A 21,079-nucleotide genomic window follows, 5' to 3' on the forward strand; every position below is an offset into this window, starting at 1 on the left:
TGTATCATATTGTGGTGATACTGTATCATTTATGGTGATATGCCATGGAATAGGTTGTTTATTCATTCAGTTTGGAAGTTTTGTATCAAATTATGGTGTTGTGTATCAAATTAAGATGATACTGTATCATATTGTGGTGATACTGTATCATTTATGGTGATATGCCATGGAATAGGTCGTTTATGTTGCAAATTTATTCGCCGATTACTGTCGACTACTGTCTATTATTAGTGTGTTGTTGGGAGTGTAAGAGTGTAAGAAGGGCACAGTATGAGAGACTACCATAGGTTCATAAAAAAAAATTACTAGGACTATCGGCTTCAGTTAACACTCACATTTGCAACTTAACGGTCCATGGGGTATCTTCTTATGCTATCATTCCTCTATGCTATTATATGCTATCTTATTAAAGTTATGAAATTTTAAAATTGGTTTAAATTACAATACAATGATTGGGCATACTGTATGTATTATTATAAACTATATAGTTATATGTTGTATTATAATCTTGAACGTTCCCTCCATTATAAAATCATATGTGATAGAATACTATTATCTCTATATATCTATGTAGAAGAGCCTGCTCCAATATATAAAAAAGACAGAATAAATGTGAGTGTATTTATATATATTATGCAACGTAAGCCCGGTTGCACGAAAGCCGGTTAAATTTTAACCGTGATTAATTCCACGAGAACCAATCAGAGAAGGCCTTCTTGATAAGACGACTTCTCTGATTGGTTCTCGTGGAATTAATCACGGTTAAAATTTGAGGATGTGCAAAGGCTAAAAATAAACTTTCTACTGGTGATATTTTTTAAAGTTTTTCGATTTGTATATCATCAAGCTATCAAGATGAAAAAGTTTTCTCAGGAAAATCTTTTTTCCCGATCATTAATTTTTGAGATATGAGCGGATAAAGTTTAAATTTTTGGGACAGAACATTTCAAGAGATGAAGGTAAGAGATAAATCCATGAGATTTGAAGGATAAATTCTTCATAATATTGTTGATCTAGTAAAGCAAAAATTCTTGTGAAAGTTATTCAAATGAACAAAAATAACTCAACTAAAAGTTATTTTTGGTAAATTGAATAGCTTTCTCAAAAATTGATATTTTAAGGAAATTTTTGTTTTACTAGATCAATAATACTATGAAGAATCTATCCTTTAAATCTCATGGATTTATCTCTCACCAAATTTGAAATGTTCTGTCCCAAAAATTAAAACTTTAGGCGCTCATATCTCAAAAAGTAATGATCGGGAAAAAAATGTTTTCTTGTGAAAAAGTTTTCATTTTGATAGCTTGATGATATAAAAATCGAAAAACTTTGAATAATATCACCAGTAGAAAGTTTATTTTTAGCCTTTGCACAGCCTTAACCGGCTTTTGTGCAACCGACGGATATTGTTTTAAAAATATGTTATGTTGTGCATAACTTGCTAAAATTGTAATTTGATTATTTTCATAGAATCATGAATTGAAATATAATGAGGTTCACGTTACATTGGCAGTAGAGAAAGGTAGTAGAACAGTGTTGCCGATTCTCTGCCTTGCCACTGCCTTCTATAGAGGATAGCTGATATCTCTTCTTCTTAAAAACCTATCATTTCTCCTTTATTCTTCCGCTATTGGAGTTCACCACATAGAACCGTGGGGCATATCTGATGTAATATCAACTGTTCATTCTTCTTTAAAATGTTCCACTATAAGAAAATATATTTTTCCTACAGTTACGTTGAAAAGTGGCCATTGCTGCACTGATTACAGAACGCAAAGAATCACTTTTCCGCTCTAGTGCGGGAAAAATTTTTCTGCACTCCAGATTTGCAACATGGCAACGCAAAATACTTAGTAGGTTATATGGAGCAACAGTGCAGCAAAATCAAAATGAAGTTGGTAACAGTGACTGCTGTGGCTGCTATAGTGAGCAGAGGTGCAACCAAGCACAACGCGCTAATTATTATTCATTATATATTATAACCAAGGACAACGAGGACTTTAGGATTTTAGGATTAAGGTTTTTATCAATAATAAAATTACACAGAAAAACATTTGATGCATTTCAGGCAATTTTACCCATAATTACCCACTTTTCATATTCAATGGTAACTGTAGGAAAAACTTAATGTGAAATACGTGCGCAAAGTTCCTCTGCTGCACTCAAGAAACCATTCCGCCCTCGCCTACGGCTCGGGCGTAAACGTTTCTTTCGGTGCAGCAAACTGTTACTTTGCGCACTAGTTGCACAAATAACTATTTCAATGATTTAATAATAAATTTTTATAATTGAGATGGAATATTTTGTTGATTTTGTGGGAACGTTGTGGAGGTGGGAAAGGATAGCTATATCTGCTTTGTTGAATGATAGACAAGGATAGCAACACCAATGTCAATCAAATAACGTGGACCTCACTTTAGGCTGTGCAAAGGCTAAAAATAAACTTTCTACTGGTGATATTTTTCAAAGTTTTTCGATTTGTATATCATGAAGGGAATTATTGATTTTTGAGAAAGTTATTCAATTTACAAAAAATAACTCAACTAATAGTTATTTTTGGTCATTTTTAGTAAATTGAAAACTTTCTAAAAAAATTATATTTTCAGAAAATTTTTGTTTTATTAAATCAACAATTCCATGAAGAACCTATCCTCTGAATTGGTAGAGAGTTAGTGGGGAGGATATTTTTAATATTCTTCCCAAAGAATGGACATTGATATGTCCAAAGCTCCGCCAATTTATGTAGATGCATAACAATATGATTATTATCTATAGTTATTATATTACAAATTGCTTTTTCATATCATATACAGTTCAATAGTTATTTTCTTAGTCTATATTATGTAAATTCATCTATAATTTTGCTGTATTGTAAGCTATTGTATATAAGTGTATAAGCCAGTATATATTGTAATCTACATAAATAAAGTACTCAATCAATCAATCAATCAATTTATCTCTAACCGAACTTGAAATGTTCTGTCCCAAAAATTTAAACTTCAGGCGCTCATATCTCAAAAAGTAATGATCGGAAAAAATGTTTTCCTGAGAAACCTTTTCCATTTTGATAGCTTCATGATATACAAATCGAAAAACTTTGAAAAATATCACCAGTAGAAATTTTTTTCAACCTTTGCACAACCTTAATTAAATATCCCAGTAATATTTGAAAAGTATTAAATCTTTATTTTGTTCTATGTATAAGTGTGCCGATATATATAGGTAAACATAATGTTTATATTAGGAATATTCATATGAACTGTTAAGCTATAAACTTCTCACTCTATCTCTCTCTCTCTCACACACACACACTCACACACACACACTCAATATTCTTGACCCATATCAAAATATTATAGTATTGTACAGTTGTGAAATAAGCCTGGTAAAAACACATCTATATTAAAAAATATGTCAAGTATATTAGAAAATTTGTTGAATCTTATAGATAATAATTGTATTATCATACAGAGAAAATAGCATAAGTAGATATCACCATAGATAAACGATAGCATAAGTAAATGTCCCATGGTATAGGGCGTTTATGTTGCAAATGTGAGTGTTAACTGAAGCCGATAGTCCTAGTAGTTGTTTTTGGTGAAGCTATGTGACGCTGGTAGTCTCTCATACTGTGCCCTTCTTACACTCTTACACTCCCAACAACACACTAATAATAGACAGTGTATAGGGTGTCTATGTTGCAAATGTGAGTGTTAACTGAAGCCGATAGTCCTAGTAGTTGTTTTTGGTGAAGCTATGTGACGCTGGTAGTCTCTCATACTGTGCCCTTCTTACACTCCCAACAACACACTAATAACAGACAGTGATCGACAATAATCGGCTTGAGTTATCAGTAAAAGTTGCGACATAAACGCCCTATACCATGGGATATCTACTTACGCTTTTTTTTTTCTAAAGGTGCATACAGACTGTCGCTCTGCTCCGCAATCGAACGTCACTCGAGCAGATCGATTGATGATCGGCCGGGGAGCAAGAGTGGAACGCGAGAAGAGCTAACATCTCCCGTATCGTTCATGATTGGAGCGAAGGCGGAGCGTGTTGGAGGCGCGTATATCTATCTGTACGCACCTTTAGATATCACTCATGGTAGAGGGCCGTTATGTCACAAATTTTTTCTCCGATTACTGTCAACTACTGTCTATTATTAGTGTAATAAGTGTGTATATTATTTTCTTGTAATAAGTGTGTTGTTGGGAGTGTAAGAGTGTAAGAAGGGCACAGTATGAGAGACTACCAGCGTCACATAGCTTCACCAAAAACAACTACTAGGACTATCGGCTTCAGTTAACACTCACATTTGCAACATAGACACCCTATACACTGTCTATTATTAGTGTGTTGTTGGGAGTGTAAGAGTGTAAGAAGGGCACAGTATGAGAGACTACCAGCGTCACATAGCTTCACCAAAAACAACTACTAGGACTATCGGCTTCAGTTAACACTCACATTTGAAACATAACGGTTCATGGGATATCTTCTTATGCTATATTTCTTCTAAAGTATTAGGAAATCACTTATGTTTGATTAAAAAATAGTAATAATTATTGTTAGCTGTTGAACTAATTAATTAAATGTTTGTATTTTATTTTATGAATATCTGAGTTCTAAGCTGTATGTCTATAGTGAGATCACGTTATCAAGTCAGTGGAAATGATAGGATGGCATTGTTGTCAGTTTTCTATTTTCACAGCCTTCTATAGTACCTGCGATACAAGGTTCTTCATCCCATTGTATCTGATCTGATCAATTATAAACAACGTATATTTTTCCATATGAAATGAAATGAAATTTATTGATTCCTTTCACAAAAAACAAAACAAATTACAATTTAAAAAAGTAGGAACTAATTTGACCACTCTAACCAGTATTCGTGGTCAACTTACAAAAAAAAAAATAAATAAATAAAAATAATCATCATTACTAAACAATTACATAATGATTATAAATTGATTTAAAATTATACAAAAATAAAATCCATTGATTTTTGAGTCCAGCATCAATTAAAAATCTCTTGCACTTCGTGACGTCTGCAAACCAATGTGAACAAAAATATACAACCAGTACAATTTATCTTGAATATTCAAAAAATATAGTCTATCATTATTATTTCAAACGAATGTATTAAAAAACCATTACTACTCTACGATATATTTCTCACGATTCTAATTATCGAAAAGAGAAAAAAATGTATATAATGTTTAATCTGTATATTATTAGATTATTTATAAGGGGAGCAGACCAAAAAATAACTCCATAAGCCATAATGTTAACATATGTACCTTTTTTTAGTGATCCATGCAAACGATCAACGTGATATTTTGAATACCATGACCTTTTTACATACTTTAGCACAAGCTTCTTAGTTTTCAATCTTTTTTCACCAAATATGATTTTTACTTTCCTTGACCTATATTACCATAGGTAAGGAAAGTATTGCTTCCCAAAAAATTTAAGGTACCCTAATTTCATGTTTTCTATATACGTTTCAAGGTCCCCTGAGTCCAAAAACATGATTTTTGGGTGTTGGTCTGTGTGTGTGTGTGTGTGTGTGTGTGTGTGTGTGTGTGTGTGTGTGGTGTGTGTGTGTGTGTGTGTGTGTATGTGTGTATGTCTGTGAACAAGCTTTTACTTTCCTTGCCCTATTACCATAGGTAAGGAAAGTATTGCTTTCCGAAAAAAATTAAGGTACCCCAATTTCTAAATTTCTATACGTTTCAAGGTCCCCTGAGTCCAAAAACATGATTTTTGGGTGTTGGTCTGTGTGTGTGTGTGTGTGTGGTGTGTGTGTGTGTGTGTGTGTGTGTGTGTCTGTGAACACGATAACTCCATTCCTAATTAATCGATTGACTTGAAATTTTAAACTTAAGGTCCTAATACCATGAGGATCCGACAATAAGAAATTCAATAAAATTCAATTCAAAATGACGGATAATGGCTAAAAAACCATGTTTTTCACGGTTTTCTCGAAAACGGCTCTAACGATTTTCTTAAAATTTATACCCTAGATAGCTATTTATAAGCCCTATCAACTGACATGAGTGTCATTTCTGGGAAAATTGCAGGAGCTCCGTAATATTCCTGAGAAAAATGAATTTTGTCTAATTTCTATCACGTTTTTTTCAAAAATAACTTGACCGATTTTTTCCAAATTTATACCCTGTATAGTTATTTATCAGCTCTATTAACTGGCATGAGTCTCCTCCCTGAGAAATTAACAGGGGGTCCACCCCATCCTTGAGAAATTTACTTTGTAACCTCCTTCTAGTGCGTGAGGTAGGTAGGTAGAGCAGTTTATTCAAAAGAACACATGTCGATATTTTATTTGTAGAACAGCTGTTTTGTCAACTTTTAAAAAATCCTCAAATTTCATAATATTGAAACAAAGGAAAATGTACTCTGAACACTTGGACCAGTTATAGAATAGACACGCTGTGAAGTCTAGCCTCTGAAGCCAACATCTACTGCCAAATCCACCCATCTTGACGTCACAACCAAGCTAACAACAATGCATTGTTCAGGAAACAATGTAAGTTAAACACCACAAACACTTACACAACAAATTCAATAAAGTTTTCTATAATTTCTTTACGATGCGTGACGTCAAGATGGGTGGATTTGGCTGTAGATGTTGGCTTCATCGACTTTCAGTATGAATATACAATGAGCCGTGTCTATTCTATAACTGGTCTAAGTCTGAACACAATCACAATAGAATAATCGTAGTTTTAATTATTTAGCCGCCAATCGGCATAATGTTATTCCCTAAATTATCCTCGTTAATGAGGCTTATAGATCAATGAGCAAGGAAAGTTGTGTGAGTGTACCACACCAGATTTTTTTCTGTGTTTTCGAGCAGTCATTTTTGGTGAAAGAATGATCGAAAACTGAAAAGCTTGTGCTAAAGTATGTAAAAAGGTCATGTTATATTCAAAATATCACGGTGATCGTTTGGATAGGTCTCTAGAAAAAGGTTTATATGTTAACGTATAAATAAATAAATAAATTATGGCCTGTGGAGTTATTTTTTGGTCTGCTTCCCTTAAGATTTAATCTTATTGTAGCTCATTAGATTATTTCACAGCCAAAACGATTTGGCAACGTTGTTTAAATATTTTGGTAGTTCCTCATCATGGTCTACAAACAATTTGACAACAGTGCAGAGGTAGAAAAGGATAGCGCTATCTGCTTTGTCGAATGATAGACAAGGATAGCAACACCAATGTTACTCAGGTGCTACTGATGATACTGTATCATGTGTGATGATTCTGTATCATTTTGTGGTGATCTTTGTATCATCTTCCTATAGTGAGGTCCACGTTATAATGGCAGTGTTTGATTAGCAATGGTATTGCTATCCCTGTCTATCATTCAACAAACCGGATAGCGCTATCTCTTTCTCGCTGCCAGATCGTCTTTTAACAACAATCTAGAATTAATAATATTAACAAAATATTTCATCGTAATTATGAAATTATTGAAAAATATAATTTATTGTCTGATAAAATATAATTGATTATTGAGAATGAACCTTTAATACTACATCAATAAACCTGTATCAGCTACCCTCCATAGAAGGCATTGACAAGACAGAGGATCGGCCACGTTTTTCTCCTATCTTTCTCCACTGTCATTATAACGTGGACATCTCTATAGTATAAATTTCGTTAAACAAGATTTGAGCTGTAACGAGGAATCATCTTGCATGATTTATGGGCACGTTAAACTGTCGGTCCCGGCTGAAGTATGACAGTCGTAAGGCCCATTGACGGCTCAAATTATATATTCAGGCGGTGGGACCTTCCCGCAAGGGACTCCCCACCAACATAGCCATATGATTTGTTGAAATATTATTAAAAATGAATTTATAAAACCTATAAGTACATAAATTAACCATCTTATCATCGACTATTATTGTATGTTATATGAAATGTAATGATGATATATTTATATTTTTCAAAAACACTAAAAAGGATGTATGTTGATAATTATTAATAATATATTATATATATACAGATACATTTCAAATATCAATTATGGAATAGGTGAAAATATTATATTATCTACGAATAAAGAATATATATTTTTTGTGATCGTTTTTTATCATTACTATTATAGTTTTATGACTGATTTCTATAAATAGTTATTTTTACAAAAATTATAATTATTGCTAAGCTGTATAATTGTTTGTTTATATGTTGCCATTATATTTGTATTTTAGTTGTTATTGTACATTTATTATGTTTTCATCTTAGTTTGTAAAAATTGTAAAAATTATTTATACTCCAAAATGAAATTCTGCCTTATAAATCACCTGTTTCATTCATTCATTATTTTGTAGTCCTCTATCAATGGGAAATTGTGGAATTATTCAACCAAAATAAAATTTTGCCTTATAAATTTCCAGATTTTTTTATTTGTGTAAAAATTATAATACTGTTCAGCCACATTTTAATTATTGATTTAATTTAAGGCTGTTCAGTACACCTTTTTATTTTTATTTAAATTGGATAATCTTTTTCAAAATAATTGTTAAGATCATTATAAGAGTGAGAAAAGTGGCACCTGAAATTTCCAAGTGGTCTAATAAGCGAGTTATGGGTTGTTGAAAGTGCTAAACTCTGTTTTCTTTCCAGATCATAAACTGTTTCGACTATATTAGTAGAACTTCTCTTAAAAATTCAAAAAATGTATCTTTCCAAACTAAAACATTTTATTCCCCATATCGTTCATAAATAAAAAAGTACCATTTTTTGTAAACACGATAACTTGTTTATCTTGGCATTAATCACGAAAAAACGCATATTATTATTAATTTTTTTTATTATAATTTATTTTTACAAGAAGCACTGAATGGGAGAGAAAAACTAAGGATACTCCTTGTACTATTTCTTTCCCAAAATTTAGATAATAATTTAAAAGTCCGAAATGAGGTTATGATTCCACGTTTCTGAAATTTAGTTCTTTTTCACTCAAAAACAACTAAAACTAAGAATTTTGAAGTTTGAGAAACTGGATAGGAAACAAAAATATTACACTCAAATCACTGATAATTGAAACATTTTCACGTAATTTACAAAATTTAGAGCCGGAAAAATAGAACTTATTATTCAGCACAGCTGATTAGAACAAAGCCAATGATATACTGAGTGTAAGAAAAAAAACTCCAATGGAAAATTCGAAACAGTTCATGATCTGGAAAGAAAACGGAGTTTAGCACTTCAACAACCCATAACTCGCTTATTAATAAGCTCTATCAACTACCACAAGTCCCATATCTGTAAAAATTTCAAGAGCTCCGCCCCATCAATTCAAAGTTTGATTTTAGATTCTCAATTATCAGGCTTCGGATACAATTTAAACAAAACACTTCAAGTGGAAAAGATTGAGCATGAAAATCTCTACAATTAATTAGCATTAACATTTTTACTTAAAATTGAAAATAAGCTCGAAATTTGAGAAAATGTGATTATTCAATTGCAAACTGTTGGCAACTGTTGATTCTATTAAATCAATCACTATGAAGAGATAGCAGACGTTGTGTGTATCCAGCGTTATTGTCCTGTCACCAGCAGGCTCAGATCTTTGAATCGTAGATTTCAGATGCTCGTGAACACTAGCGTCAGGTGATCAATTTCCATAACGGCAAGGAAAGTTCTGTGAGTGCGCCACACCAGATTTTTTTAATAGCATGGAGAAAATATAGCCCAACAAGATATCTTGGACCGTTATGTTGCAAATGTGAGTGTTAACTGAAGCCGATAGTCCTAGTAGTTGTTTTTGGTGAAGCTATGTGACGCTGGTAGTCTCTCATACTGTGCCCTTCTTACACTCTTACACTCCCAACAACACACTAATAATAAACAGTGTATAGGGTGTCTATGTTGCAAATGTGAGTGTTAACTGAAGCCGATAGTCCTAGTAGTTGTTTTTGGTGAAGCTATGTGACGCTGGTAGTCTCTCATACTGTGCCCTTCTCACACTCTTACACTCCAAACAACACACTAATAATAGACAGTGTATAGGGTGTCTATGTTGCAAATGTGAGTGTTAACTGAAGCCGATAGTCCTAGTAGTTGTTTTTGGTGAAGCTATGTGACGCTGGTAGTCTCTCATACTGTGCCCTTCTTACACTCTTACACTCCCAACAACACACTAATAATAGACTACAGACTATTTACAGACTATAGAATATAGACTATTTTTTTGGAGGAAAAATTTGAAACAGATGACCATGGGATATCTACTTACGCTACTTTCCCTCTATGGCTCAACTGTCTCAATTGAACAAAACCAGATGTTATCAATTACCTTTAAACATTATTTAGTCCAATATTTGAGAAAAGTTTTCAAATTTCTGTCCTTGTTTGTTTATTTATAACCAAATTTTCCAGTGTAATTTACCAAGCTCTTGCTGTAAAACTAAAACAGACTTAGCATAATACCATCAACATTTTAACTACAAATGAAAATTAAAAAAAATTCTCAGTAAGGTAAGTAAATGAGGGTTCTATTTCCAGTTTCAAATTTCTACTTTATTCAGTCCTAACCAAATCTTTGGTAAGTTACCATACCATTTTTGTTGTAAAACTCAAAACATATTAATTCTGATATAAATATAAAAAAAATAAAGAAGATAAAATATTTCAAAAAAGGGTACCTACTGAGATTTTTATTTTCTTTATATTTATATTACAAGTAGCCCTATACAGAAAAAAGATAATTCTGATATGTTGTTTACAGATAAAAATATTAACAAATTTCTCAGTAAGCTAAGTCAATGAGGGTAGTCGCTCTAGATAATACATTAAAAAAAATATCACCTTCTCATTCATATCTCTATTCATTTATGCAACAAGTACAGTATCAAAATAAAAGGAAAAGGAAAAATAAGATAACATTGTGCTATTCCTCTCCCAAATTTATATTATATAAACTCATGTTATTTCAATTATCCACTGCATACTGCTGTATATTACTGAAAGTTGATTACCCTGATCTACTTTCAGCCTACTACATTTTATTAATCAATTATTTGATCTTATCTCCCTATATAATTATTCTACTTTATCAATTTTCTGTTTTTTTTCTCTTTAATATTCATATTGATTAAAACTTTTACAATATTTCCATTAATAAATAAATCCTAAGTTTAAATAACGAAATTAACGTTTTGGTAGAGAGTTAGTGGGGAGGATATTTTTTAATATTCTTTCCGAAGAATGGACATTGATATGTCCAAAGCTCCGCCAATTTATGTAGATGCATAACAATATAATATCTATAGTTATTATATTACAAATTACTTTTTCATATCATATACAGTTCAATAATTATTTTCTTAGTCTATATTATGTAAATTCATCTATAATTTTGCTGTATTGTAAGCTATTGTATATAAGTGTATAAGCCAGTATATATTGTAATCTACATAAATAAAGTACTCAATCAATCAATCAAACATAGTCCGAAATAGGTTGAGTCTTGTAGTTCTTCAATTCACAAAATTTGCAGTCCTCAAGTATTTTCACAAAGTAGATTTTTAAATTCAGATGCTTCAAAACTAAACATAGAAGAAATATTTCACATTATTATAACTAAAATAGAAAATTATTTATTTATAATTTTCACAAAATAGCACTGATTGGTAGAGAAAAACTAAGGATACTCCTTGTACTATTTCTCTCCCAAATTTAGATAACATTTTAAAAGTCCAAAATAGAGTTATGGTTTCACTTTTCTAAAAATATTCACATACTAAAGTGTGAGATAAATTACTTTTAACATGGCTCTTTCTCAAAGACGGAGAGGTCCGATGCTCTATCCTCCACTAATCTCTCCCACTACCTAGCAGCATTCTCCTTCTTTTGTGTCTGTGTGAGAGAGCTTTGTAACGCTTCGCTCCCCTCCACTGGCAATGTTCCAAAGTGATATGTTTGTGTATGTTATGGAGATGTGTTCATCACAAGAACCTGAAGCGAAATGACATGGCGCATAGGATGTCCAATTGTGCACAGGATGTCCATCTGTGACTATGCTACAAACTGTGGAGGGAGAAATGGGTTTCTCCTCTTCATGTTAAAAGTAATTTATCTCGCACATGAAACATATAATTTTGAGGAATTACTGTACCAAAAAACAAACTTAATTCTGAAGATATTATTCTTTAATTCATGAGATATAAGGAGCATTGGTTTTGTCAATAAAATTATCATTAATTAACTAGCAGGTAGCCCCAAGTTCTTCAAGGGACTAATTACTATAAAAAACTTGACTTATTGAAATCTTGAAGAATTGAAATTAACCGAACCTAACCTAACCCAACCTAACCTAACCTAACCTATACCTATGCTCCCCACCTAATCACTATGGATCCCACTAATCATTGACAACCTCCATTCAATCTGGCAGATTAAGGATGGGAAAAAAACAGACATTGTAATCATCCATAGTGAATTAAGAATCAATATATGAAAAATTTCAAGTTAATCAGTCCAGTAGTTCAGATGTGATGATGTGTCATTTGTGTATTTCCTATCTCATGAATGTTTAAGACAATTTTTTGAATTATTTAGAAATGTTAAATTTCGTCAAGGAAAAACGTTTCCAATTATAGAAATGAGAAAATAAAAACTGTGACTACTGTTATAAAAACTGCGACTATGCCCTGTTCTGGAAAGCTAAAGAACTTTAAAGAAATATTCAGAATAAAGCTGAAGCTGAGTGTATTATGATATATAACCTCATCATCAACTTACAGTGACCATGATGTTGGTTGAATAAATATTAGATAAAAGATTATAACTAGGTAAATGTGTATGGATCCCACAAGATAGAATCATTTCTAAATAGAAAGAAAAAAAACCTCAGTACCCTTTTAAATTATTTTAACACAACATGTTTCAACCAAGTGAAAATGGCATCAATGTTGAAACATGTTGTGATTGAATAATTTAAAAGGGTACTGAGATTTATATATTTTTTTCTATTTAGATTACAAGTAGCCCTATACAGAAAAGAGATAGAATCATTTCTATTTAACTTGGTTCATGAACATCTATTTAATACAAGTTTATTGAACTGTGTATTTATTCCATGCAATAAATGATGTTTATTCGACAGAGGCTGGCTCAAACAGCACTCTGGTTTGTGGACTGTATCAATATTACATCGAGAACTTTTGGGTTGTCTGGCGTCGGGTAGCAAGATGAACAATTAAAATGGCTAAGTGCACAATAACATAGGCCTACCTTCATGTCCAAATCCTCCTTGCTTCCAGGATCCCGGGTCCAGATCACGATACGAGACGACACTTGTAATAAATCACAATAAATAATCAATAGATCACTTTGCAAAAATCAACATTACAAGAAGTGAGCTGTTTGATTGGCTGTCAATCGGCAACTGGCTGCGATTATGCTATGTGCATCACTGTTCAATTGCCCCCACTACCACACAACACCAGACAACAAAGAGGAACATTCATATAACATCCGAACAAATGAATTTGAATTTCATAGCCTTCAGCTCATGTGGGCTTTAGCCTACCCTCAGTAAAAAGTTTCAATGTAAAGACTATAGTGAGGTCCACGTTATAATAACAGTAAAGAAATATAGCAGAACAACGTTGCCAAACCTCTGTCCTATCAATGCCTTCTATAGATGGTAGCTGATTCAGATTTATTGAGGAAATAATATTAACTGCTCATTCTTATTAAAAGTAATCAATATTTCTTTAAGCAAGAAATTATATTTTTCAATAATCTTACAATGAATTTCCATAACTCAGATGAAATATTTTGTTAATCAATTATCAATTCTACATTGTTAAAAGACAATCTGGCAACAGAGCAAAGCGAGAAAGGGATTGTGTTATCTGCTTTGTTGAATGATAGACAAGGATAGCAGAACCAATGTTAATAAAACACTGCCATTATAACGTGGACCTCACTGTAGATGTTTCTAGATGTAGTCTTTTTAGTCAGTGTGGATATCACAAATTGATTTTATTTGTTTTCAACAGATAATCGATTTCAATAAAAAATGTCCATCAACTGGTCAGTTAATAACCCTGAAGACAATCCAGATGATGCACCAAACACAACATCCGGCCCGGGAGGACCAAATAATGATGATGAAGATATAGAAGATGAGACTCTCCCTGAACGTCTGTTGGGACTTGCCGAGATGTTCCCAGAACCAGTGACTGATGTCATTGACCAAGCAGCTGATTTTCTTCACTATAACTTCAAAAACTTGTACTGGTTTAGTAGGCAATCAACATGGATTGTAGAGACTTGCACGCTCATTCTTTTGGGCCCGATTCTGCTGTCCTATTGTGGCTGGAAACGAGATGCTGCATTGGATCCGGGTCCTTGTGGAGGTATTGCAGGATCTTGCAGGTCTATTGGTGGGAGAAAGTGTCATCTTCAACGGCCTACACCTTAAGGATGATTTACTAGGCAGTAAGCCTTGTGGATAACCTTGAAAATGATTCACCTTTCATTGATAGTCCTGGGCTGGGCAGAAAACCTTGAGGATAATTCACTTTCTATTGCTAATAATTCTGTATGTGATATATAACAATTAATGTACTCCTGATAATTCACATCTTGGTGGTCAACCAAAAAGTATGCAAATACACATTTGAAAATTTAAAGTGTTTTAGTTTCAAAATCTCTGTTGAAACAACTTTTAAAAATTGATTCCTTTGATTTTCTGGAATTGATTCATTAATCCAATTGTACAAAATCTCTTATCATTAAACTGGTTTGTATTGAAAGAGAATTCTAGTTGATTCATTAAAAAAAAGAAATTATTACAGAAAACATAGTAAGTTATGGATGAAATCTATGAATGAATGGATTCATTATAAATCTAACTATAAATAACTTGGATGACGACATAGGAAAACATCATGGATTTTTGCAAAAATAGTGAATAATTAAAATTGTTAAAACTATCACGAATGATAGTACTTGACAAGAGGAAGAATAATATGTCATCACATTGGCGAAATTCCCTCCTATTCTTGAGTTTTTAGAATTCGAAGATGAGTGATTTTTCTGTTCTCAGAGAGGAGGGAAAATTCTATATTTCAGTGAATAACTCACTCTGTAGGCCTACTATGGTGGAACGTCTCATATTATAGCATGACAATTGTTAGGTCAACCTCTATCCATAGCCCAAATATCAATCATATCTGGAAGATTCACATTTTTCATGAAATCCATGAATGAAACATCATGGATTTTTTCAAAAATGGTGAATGATTAAAATCGACGAAGTTCTCAGGAATGATGATACTTGAAGAGAGGAAGGTTAGGTTAGGTTAGGTTAGGTTACATGTCATCACATCCAGGAGATTCACTCCTATTCTAGAGTTATGAACAAATAATTATGGTTGAATCGCTCAAACATTGTTATCTTTGAGGAATATGAATCTGAAATCAGATTTTCAAAATTCCTCACCGTTCAGGAGATATGACCATTAGAAAATTTTATGTTTGCAGCTTCATGACTCACTCTGTATAGTGGATGGGGGTGCCAAATTTGGTTAGGACATTCCTCAGATCAAGCTTCATCTATGTTGCAAAAATCAGCCAAATCTAAGATACTTTCTGTTTCAGTGTGTTTCACGATGGTTAAAAAATCCTTGGATTTTTCAATTTTTTTAGAGATATAAAAATCGCTCAAACTTCGTGATCTTATGATCTTTGATGCAAGGAATACGAATCTGGAATCAGAATTGCAAAACTCCTATTGCAAAATTCTAATTCTCATCCAATACAAATGAGCTCAGTAGTCACATAAATCATGAGAAATTTGAATTTCCCGCTCAAATAGTATAAATCATGAGAAATTTGAATTTCCCACTAATCATGAGGAATTTGAATTTCCTGCTCAAATAGTATAAATTATGAGAAATTTGAATTTCCCGCTCAAATAGTATGAATCATGAGAAATTTGAATTTCCCGCTCAAATCGTATAAGTCATGTGAAATTTGAATTTCTCACTCAAATAGTATAAATCATGAGAAATTCAAATTTCCCGCTAATCATAAGAAATTTGAATTACCCGCTCAAATAGTAGCTCATTTGCATATTAGAAATGACCAGATTTCTACCAGGGCATCAGAAACATGCAAGAGGTACACAAACTAGATCAGTGTTGCGGGTTGCCTATGCTTGCATTGGAAGGCGTTGAAAAACCCTGCTACCTCTTCAAGTGTTCTGAATCCCTGGTACAGAATTAAACCAACTAAAATACTACCAGGGCAACAGAAACATGCAAGAGGTACTGACTGATTTGAGCGGGAAATTCAAATTTCTCAGGATTTTTGTGACTACTGAGCTCATTTGTATTGGATGAGAATTAGAACAGCACAGCAGAAAAAGCAACAGGTAATGGATTCATTTTTCATGAATCCAAAAATTAATGCTAATTTCAGTCGAATCTGAGATACTTCTTTCTCTCGCTGTTTGCACGATGATTGTTTGTCCATGGATTTTGTCATTGATTTGTAAAAAATAAAAATCACTCAAACTTGTGATCATATGTTCTTAGATGCGAGAAACTCGAATCTGGAATCAGATTTGCAAAATTCCTTACCGTTCAGGAGATATGACCATTTGAAAATTTTATTTTTGAGCTTCATAACTCATTCTGTATAGTAGCTGGAGTGCCAAATTTGGCTCCGAAATTCTCATTCCTAGCTTTATCTATGTTGCAAGAATCAGCCAAATTTGAGGTACTTTCTGTTTCAGTGTGTTTCATGATGGTTATGTTAGTCCATGGATTTTCAATTTTTTTAGAGATATAAAAATCGCTCAAACTTTGTGATCTTATGGTCTTTGATGCCGGGGATACGAATCTAGAATCAGATTTGCAGAATTCCTTACCGTTCAGGAGATATGACCATTTGAGAATTTGAAAATTTCACGTTTGCAGCTTCATAACTCACTCTGTATAGTATAGTGAGGTCCACGTTATAATGACAGTGGATATAGATCGAAGAATAGCGATGCTGATTCTCTGCATTGATTATATTTCTACACTGTCAAAACATAATTGGCATCGTTGTGGACCTAGAAAAGGATAGTAACACCGGCTTTGTCGAATAATAGACAAGGATAGCGAAACCTGAGTTGATCAAATACTGTCATTATAACGTGGACCTCACTATAGCTGAGGGTGCCGAATTTGGCTAGGACATACCTCGGATCAAGCTTCATCTATGTTGCAAAAATCAGCCAAATCTGAGATACTTTTTGTTTCATTGTGTTCCACGATGGTTAATTAGTCCATCGTCCATACTTCCAGGAAAATTATAGATGAGTGATGAAATTAAGAAACTGTGATTTTCTCAATTTTTGTGAAGAATAAAAATCGCTCAAACTCCGTGATCTCATGGTCTTTGATGGGAGGGATATGAATCTGGAATCAGATTTGCAAAACTCCTATTGCAAAATTATAATTCTCATCCAATACAGATGAGCTCAGTAGTCACATAAATCATGAGAAATTTGAATTTCCCGCTCAAATAGTATAAATCATGAGAAATTTGAATTTCCCGCTAATCATGAGGAATTTGAATTTCCCGCTCAAATAGTATAAATCATGAGAAATTTGAATTTCCCGCTCGAATAGTATAAATCATGAGAAATTTGAATTTCCGCTCAAATGGTATAAGTCATGTGAAATTTGAATTTCCCACTCAAATAGTATAAATCATGAGAAATTCGAATTTCCCGCTAATCATAAGAAATTGAATTCCCGCTCAAATATTAGCTCATTTGCATATTAGAAATGACCAGATTTCTACCAGGGCATCAGAAACATGCAAGAGGTACACAAACTAGATCAGTGTTGCGGGTTGCCTATGCTTGCATTGTAAGGCGTTGAAAAACCCTGCTACCTCTTCAAGTGTTCTGAATCCCTGGTACAGAATTAGAGCCACCTAAAATACTACCAGGGCAACAGAAACATGCAAGAGGTACTGACCGATTTGAGCGGGAAATTCAAATTTCTCAGTATTTTGTGACTACTGAGCTCATTGTATTGGATGAGAATTAGAACAGAACAGCAGAAAAAAGCAACAGGTAAGGGATTCATTTTTCATGAATCCAAAAATTAATGCAAATTTCAGTCGAATCTGAGATACTTCTTCTCTCGCTGTTTGCATGATGGTTGTTTGTCCATGGATTTTGTCATTGATTTGTGAAAAATAAAAATCGCTCAAACTTCCTGACCTTATGGTCTTTGATGCAAGGAATACGAATCTGGAATCAGATTTGCAAAACTCCTTACCGTTCAGGAGATATGACCATTAGAAAATTTTATGTTTGCAGCTTTGTAACTCACTCTGTATAGTACCTTGGGGTGCCGAATTTGGCTCTTACATTTCTCATGTCAAGCTCCATCTATGTTGCAAAAATCAGCCAAATCTAAGAAACTTTCTGTTTCAGTGTGTTTCACAATGGTTATAGTCATTGGATTATTTCAATTTTTTGTGAAAAATAAAAATCGCTCAAACTTTGTGACCTTATGGTCTTTGATGCAAGGAATACGAATCTGGAATAAGAATTGCAAAACTCCTATTGCAAAATTCAATTCTCATCCAATACAATGAGCTCAGTAGTCAAATAAATCATGAGAAATTTGAATTTCCGCTCAAATAGTATAAATCATGAGAAATTTGAATTTCCCGCTCAATAGTAGCTCATTTGCATACTAGAAATGACCAGATTCTACCAGGGCATCAGAAACATGCAAGAGGTACACAAACTAGATCAGTTGCGGGTTGCCTATGCTTGCATTGGAAGGCGTTGAAAAACCCTGCTACCTCTTCAAGTGTTCTGAATCCCTTGTACAGAATTAAAACCAACTAAAATACTACCAGGGCAATAGAAACATGCAAGAGGTACTGACTGATATGAGCGGGAAATTCAAATTTCTCAGGATTTTTGTGACTACTGAGCTCATTTGTATTGGATGAGAATTAGAACAGCACAGCAGAAAAAAGCAACAGGTAATGGATTCATTTTTCATGAATCCAAAAATTAATTAAAATCGCTAGAACTCTCAGCAATGATATAATTAATAAATAATTAATTATAGTGCAAATTTCAGTCGAATCTGAGATACTTCTTTCTTCGCTGTTTGCATGATGGTTGTTTGTCCATGGATTTTGTCATTGATTTGTGAAAAATAAAAATCGCTAAAACTTTGTGACCTTATGGTCTTTGATGCAAGGAATACGAATCTGGAATCATATTTGCAAAATTTCTTACCGTTCAGGAGATATGACCGTTTGAAAAATTATGTTTGCAGCTTCATTACTCATCCTGTATAGTAGATGAGGTGCCGAATTTGGCTGTTACATTTCTCATGTCAAGCTTTATCTATGTTGCAAGAATCAGCCAAATTTGAGGTACTTTCTGTTTCAGTGTGTTTCACGATGGTTATGTTGGTCCATGGATTTTCTCAATTTTTTTGAGAGATATAAAAATCGCTCAAACTTTGTGATCTTATGGTCTTTGATGCCAGGAACATGAATCTGAAATTAGATTTGCAGAATACCTTACCGTTCAGGAGATATGACCATTTGAAAAATTTAACGTTTGCAGCTTCATAACTCATCCTGTATAGTATAGTGAGGTCCACGTTATAATGACAGTGGATAAAGATCGAAGAATAGCGATGCCGATTCTCTGCATTAATTATATTTCTACACTGTCAAAAACATAATTGGCTTCGTTGTGGACCTAGAAAAGGATAGTAACACCGCTTTGTCGAATAATAGACAAGGATAGCGAAACCTGAGTTGATCAATACTGTGATTATAACGTGGACCTCACTATAGCTGGGGTGCCAAATTTGGCTAGGACATACCTCAGATCAAGCTGCATCTATGTTGCAAAAATCAGCCAAATCTGAGATACTTTTTGTTTCATTGTGTTCCACGATGGTTAATTAGTCCATCGTCCATACTTCCAGGAAAATTATAGATGAGTGATGAAATTAAGAAACTGTGATTTTCTCAATTTTTGTGAAGAATAAAAATCGCTTAAACTCTGTGATCTCATGGTCTTTGATGCGAGGGATATGAATCTGGAATCAGATTTGCAAAATTCCTCACCGTTCAGGAGTATGACCATTAGAAAATTCAATGTTTGGCTCACACTCATGACTCATGATGTCTCACGGGGGGTGCCGAATTTGACTCTTAAGGTGCGTACAGATATACGCGCCGCGAACATGAGCAATTCACTTTTAATCAGCTGATTATATCTGTATTTTTACAGAAATGGTAAGATACAGATATAAAAAGCTTGGCATCAGCTGATTAAAAGTGAATTGCTCTAATCAGCTGATTATATCTGTATTTTTACAGAAACGGTAAGATACAGATGATTATATCTGTATTTTTACAGAAACGGTAAGATACAGCTATAAAAAGCTTGGCATCAGCTGATTAAAAGTGAATTGCTCTCGTTCGCGGCGCGTAAATCTGTACGCACCTTAACATTTCTCATGTCAAGCTTCATCTATGTTGAAAAAATCAGCCAAATCTGAGATACTTTTTGATTTAGTGTGTTTCATGATGGTGGTATAATCAGCTGGTTAGAAGTGAATTGCTCATGTTCGCGGCGCGAATATCTGTACGCTCCTCAAGGCATGTAAAGTATGGTAGAAAGATTTACCAAGTACTACCAATTCGGTTGCGGGAAATATTAACGATAAAAGAGTTTAACCGAAGTTTGAAATTATTTCTAAAGGATGAGTGCTTTTATTTTGATTACTGTCATAGAGTCAAAGACAAATAGTAATTATATACTAGACTAGCCGTCAGGCTCGCTTCGCTCGCCTTATCCGTCTAGCCAGGGGGCTCCGCCCCCTGGACCCCGACTGGGTCGTCCAGGAATGAGAACAGCAGGCTCGCTTCGCTCGCCTGCATTTTCATTTGAGCATTTTTATCATATGTTAGGACAATCCAGTCGGGGGTCCAGACTAAACGTCTGGCTAAACGGATATGGCGAGCGAAGCGAGCCTGACGGC

At 33.6% G+C, this 21,079-nt stretch overlaps 1 protein-coding gene across 2 annotated transcripts; it reads left to right on the forward strand.

Moving 5' to 3' along the window:
* The first annotated feature begins 10,235 nt into the window (after nucleotides 1–10,235).
* Nucleotides 10,236–14,805, forward strand: LOC111058034 (mitochondrial import receptor subunit TOM22 homolog). Of its 2 annotated transcripts, none has more exons than XM_039435980.1 (2): nucleotides 10,236–10,511; nucleotides 14,042–14,805. In XM_039435980.1, exon 2 carries the CDS (start codon nucleotides 14,062–14,064, stop codon nucleotides 14,464–14,466), a length of 405 nt encoding a protein of 134 aa, XP_039291914.1. In that variant the 5' UTR covers nucleotides 10,236–10,511; nucleotides 14,042–14,061; the 3' UTR covers nucleotides 14,467–14,805. The 2 variants fall into 2 exon arrangements, with proteins under 2 accessions (XP_039291914.1, XP_039291915.1); XM_039435981.1 differs by having other exon boundaries at nucleotides 10,260–10,578.
* The last annotated feature ends 6,274 nt before the right edge of the window (nucleotides 14,806–21,079 follow it).

Source organism: Nilaparvata lugens, chromosome 9, assembly GCF_014356525.2.
Source record: "Nilaparvata lugens isolate BPH chromosome 9, ASM1435652v1, whole genome shotgun sequence".
NCBI classification, from domain to species: Eukaryota; Metazoa; Arthropoda; class Insecta; order Hemiptera; family Delphacidae; genus Nilaparvata; species Nilaparvata lugens.

Bases quoted from the DNA above. Each gene is read 5' to 3' on its own strand.
- LOC111058034 (XM_039435980.1), top strand. From the start codon at position 14,062: ATGTCCATCAACTGGTCAGTTAATAACCCTGAAGACAATCCAGATGAT.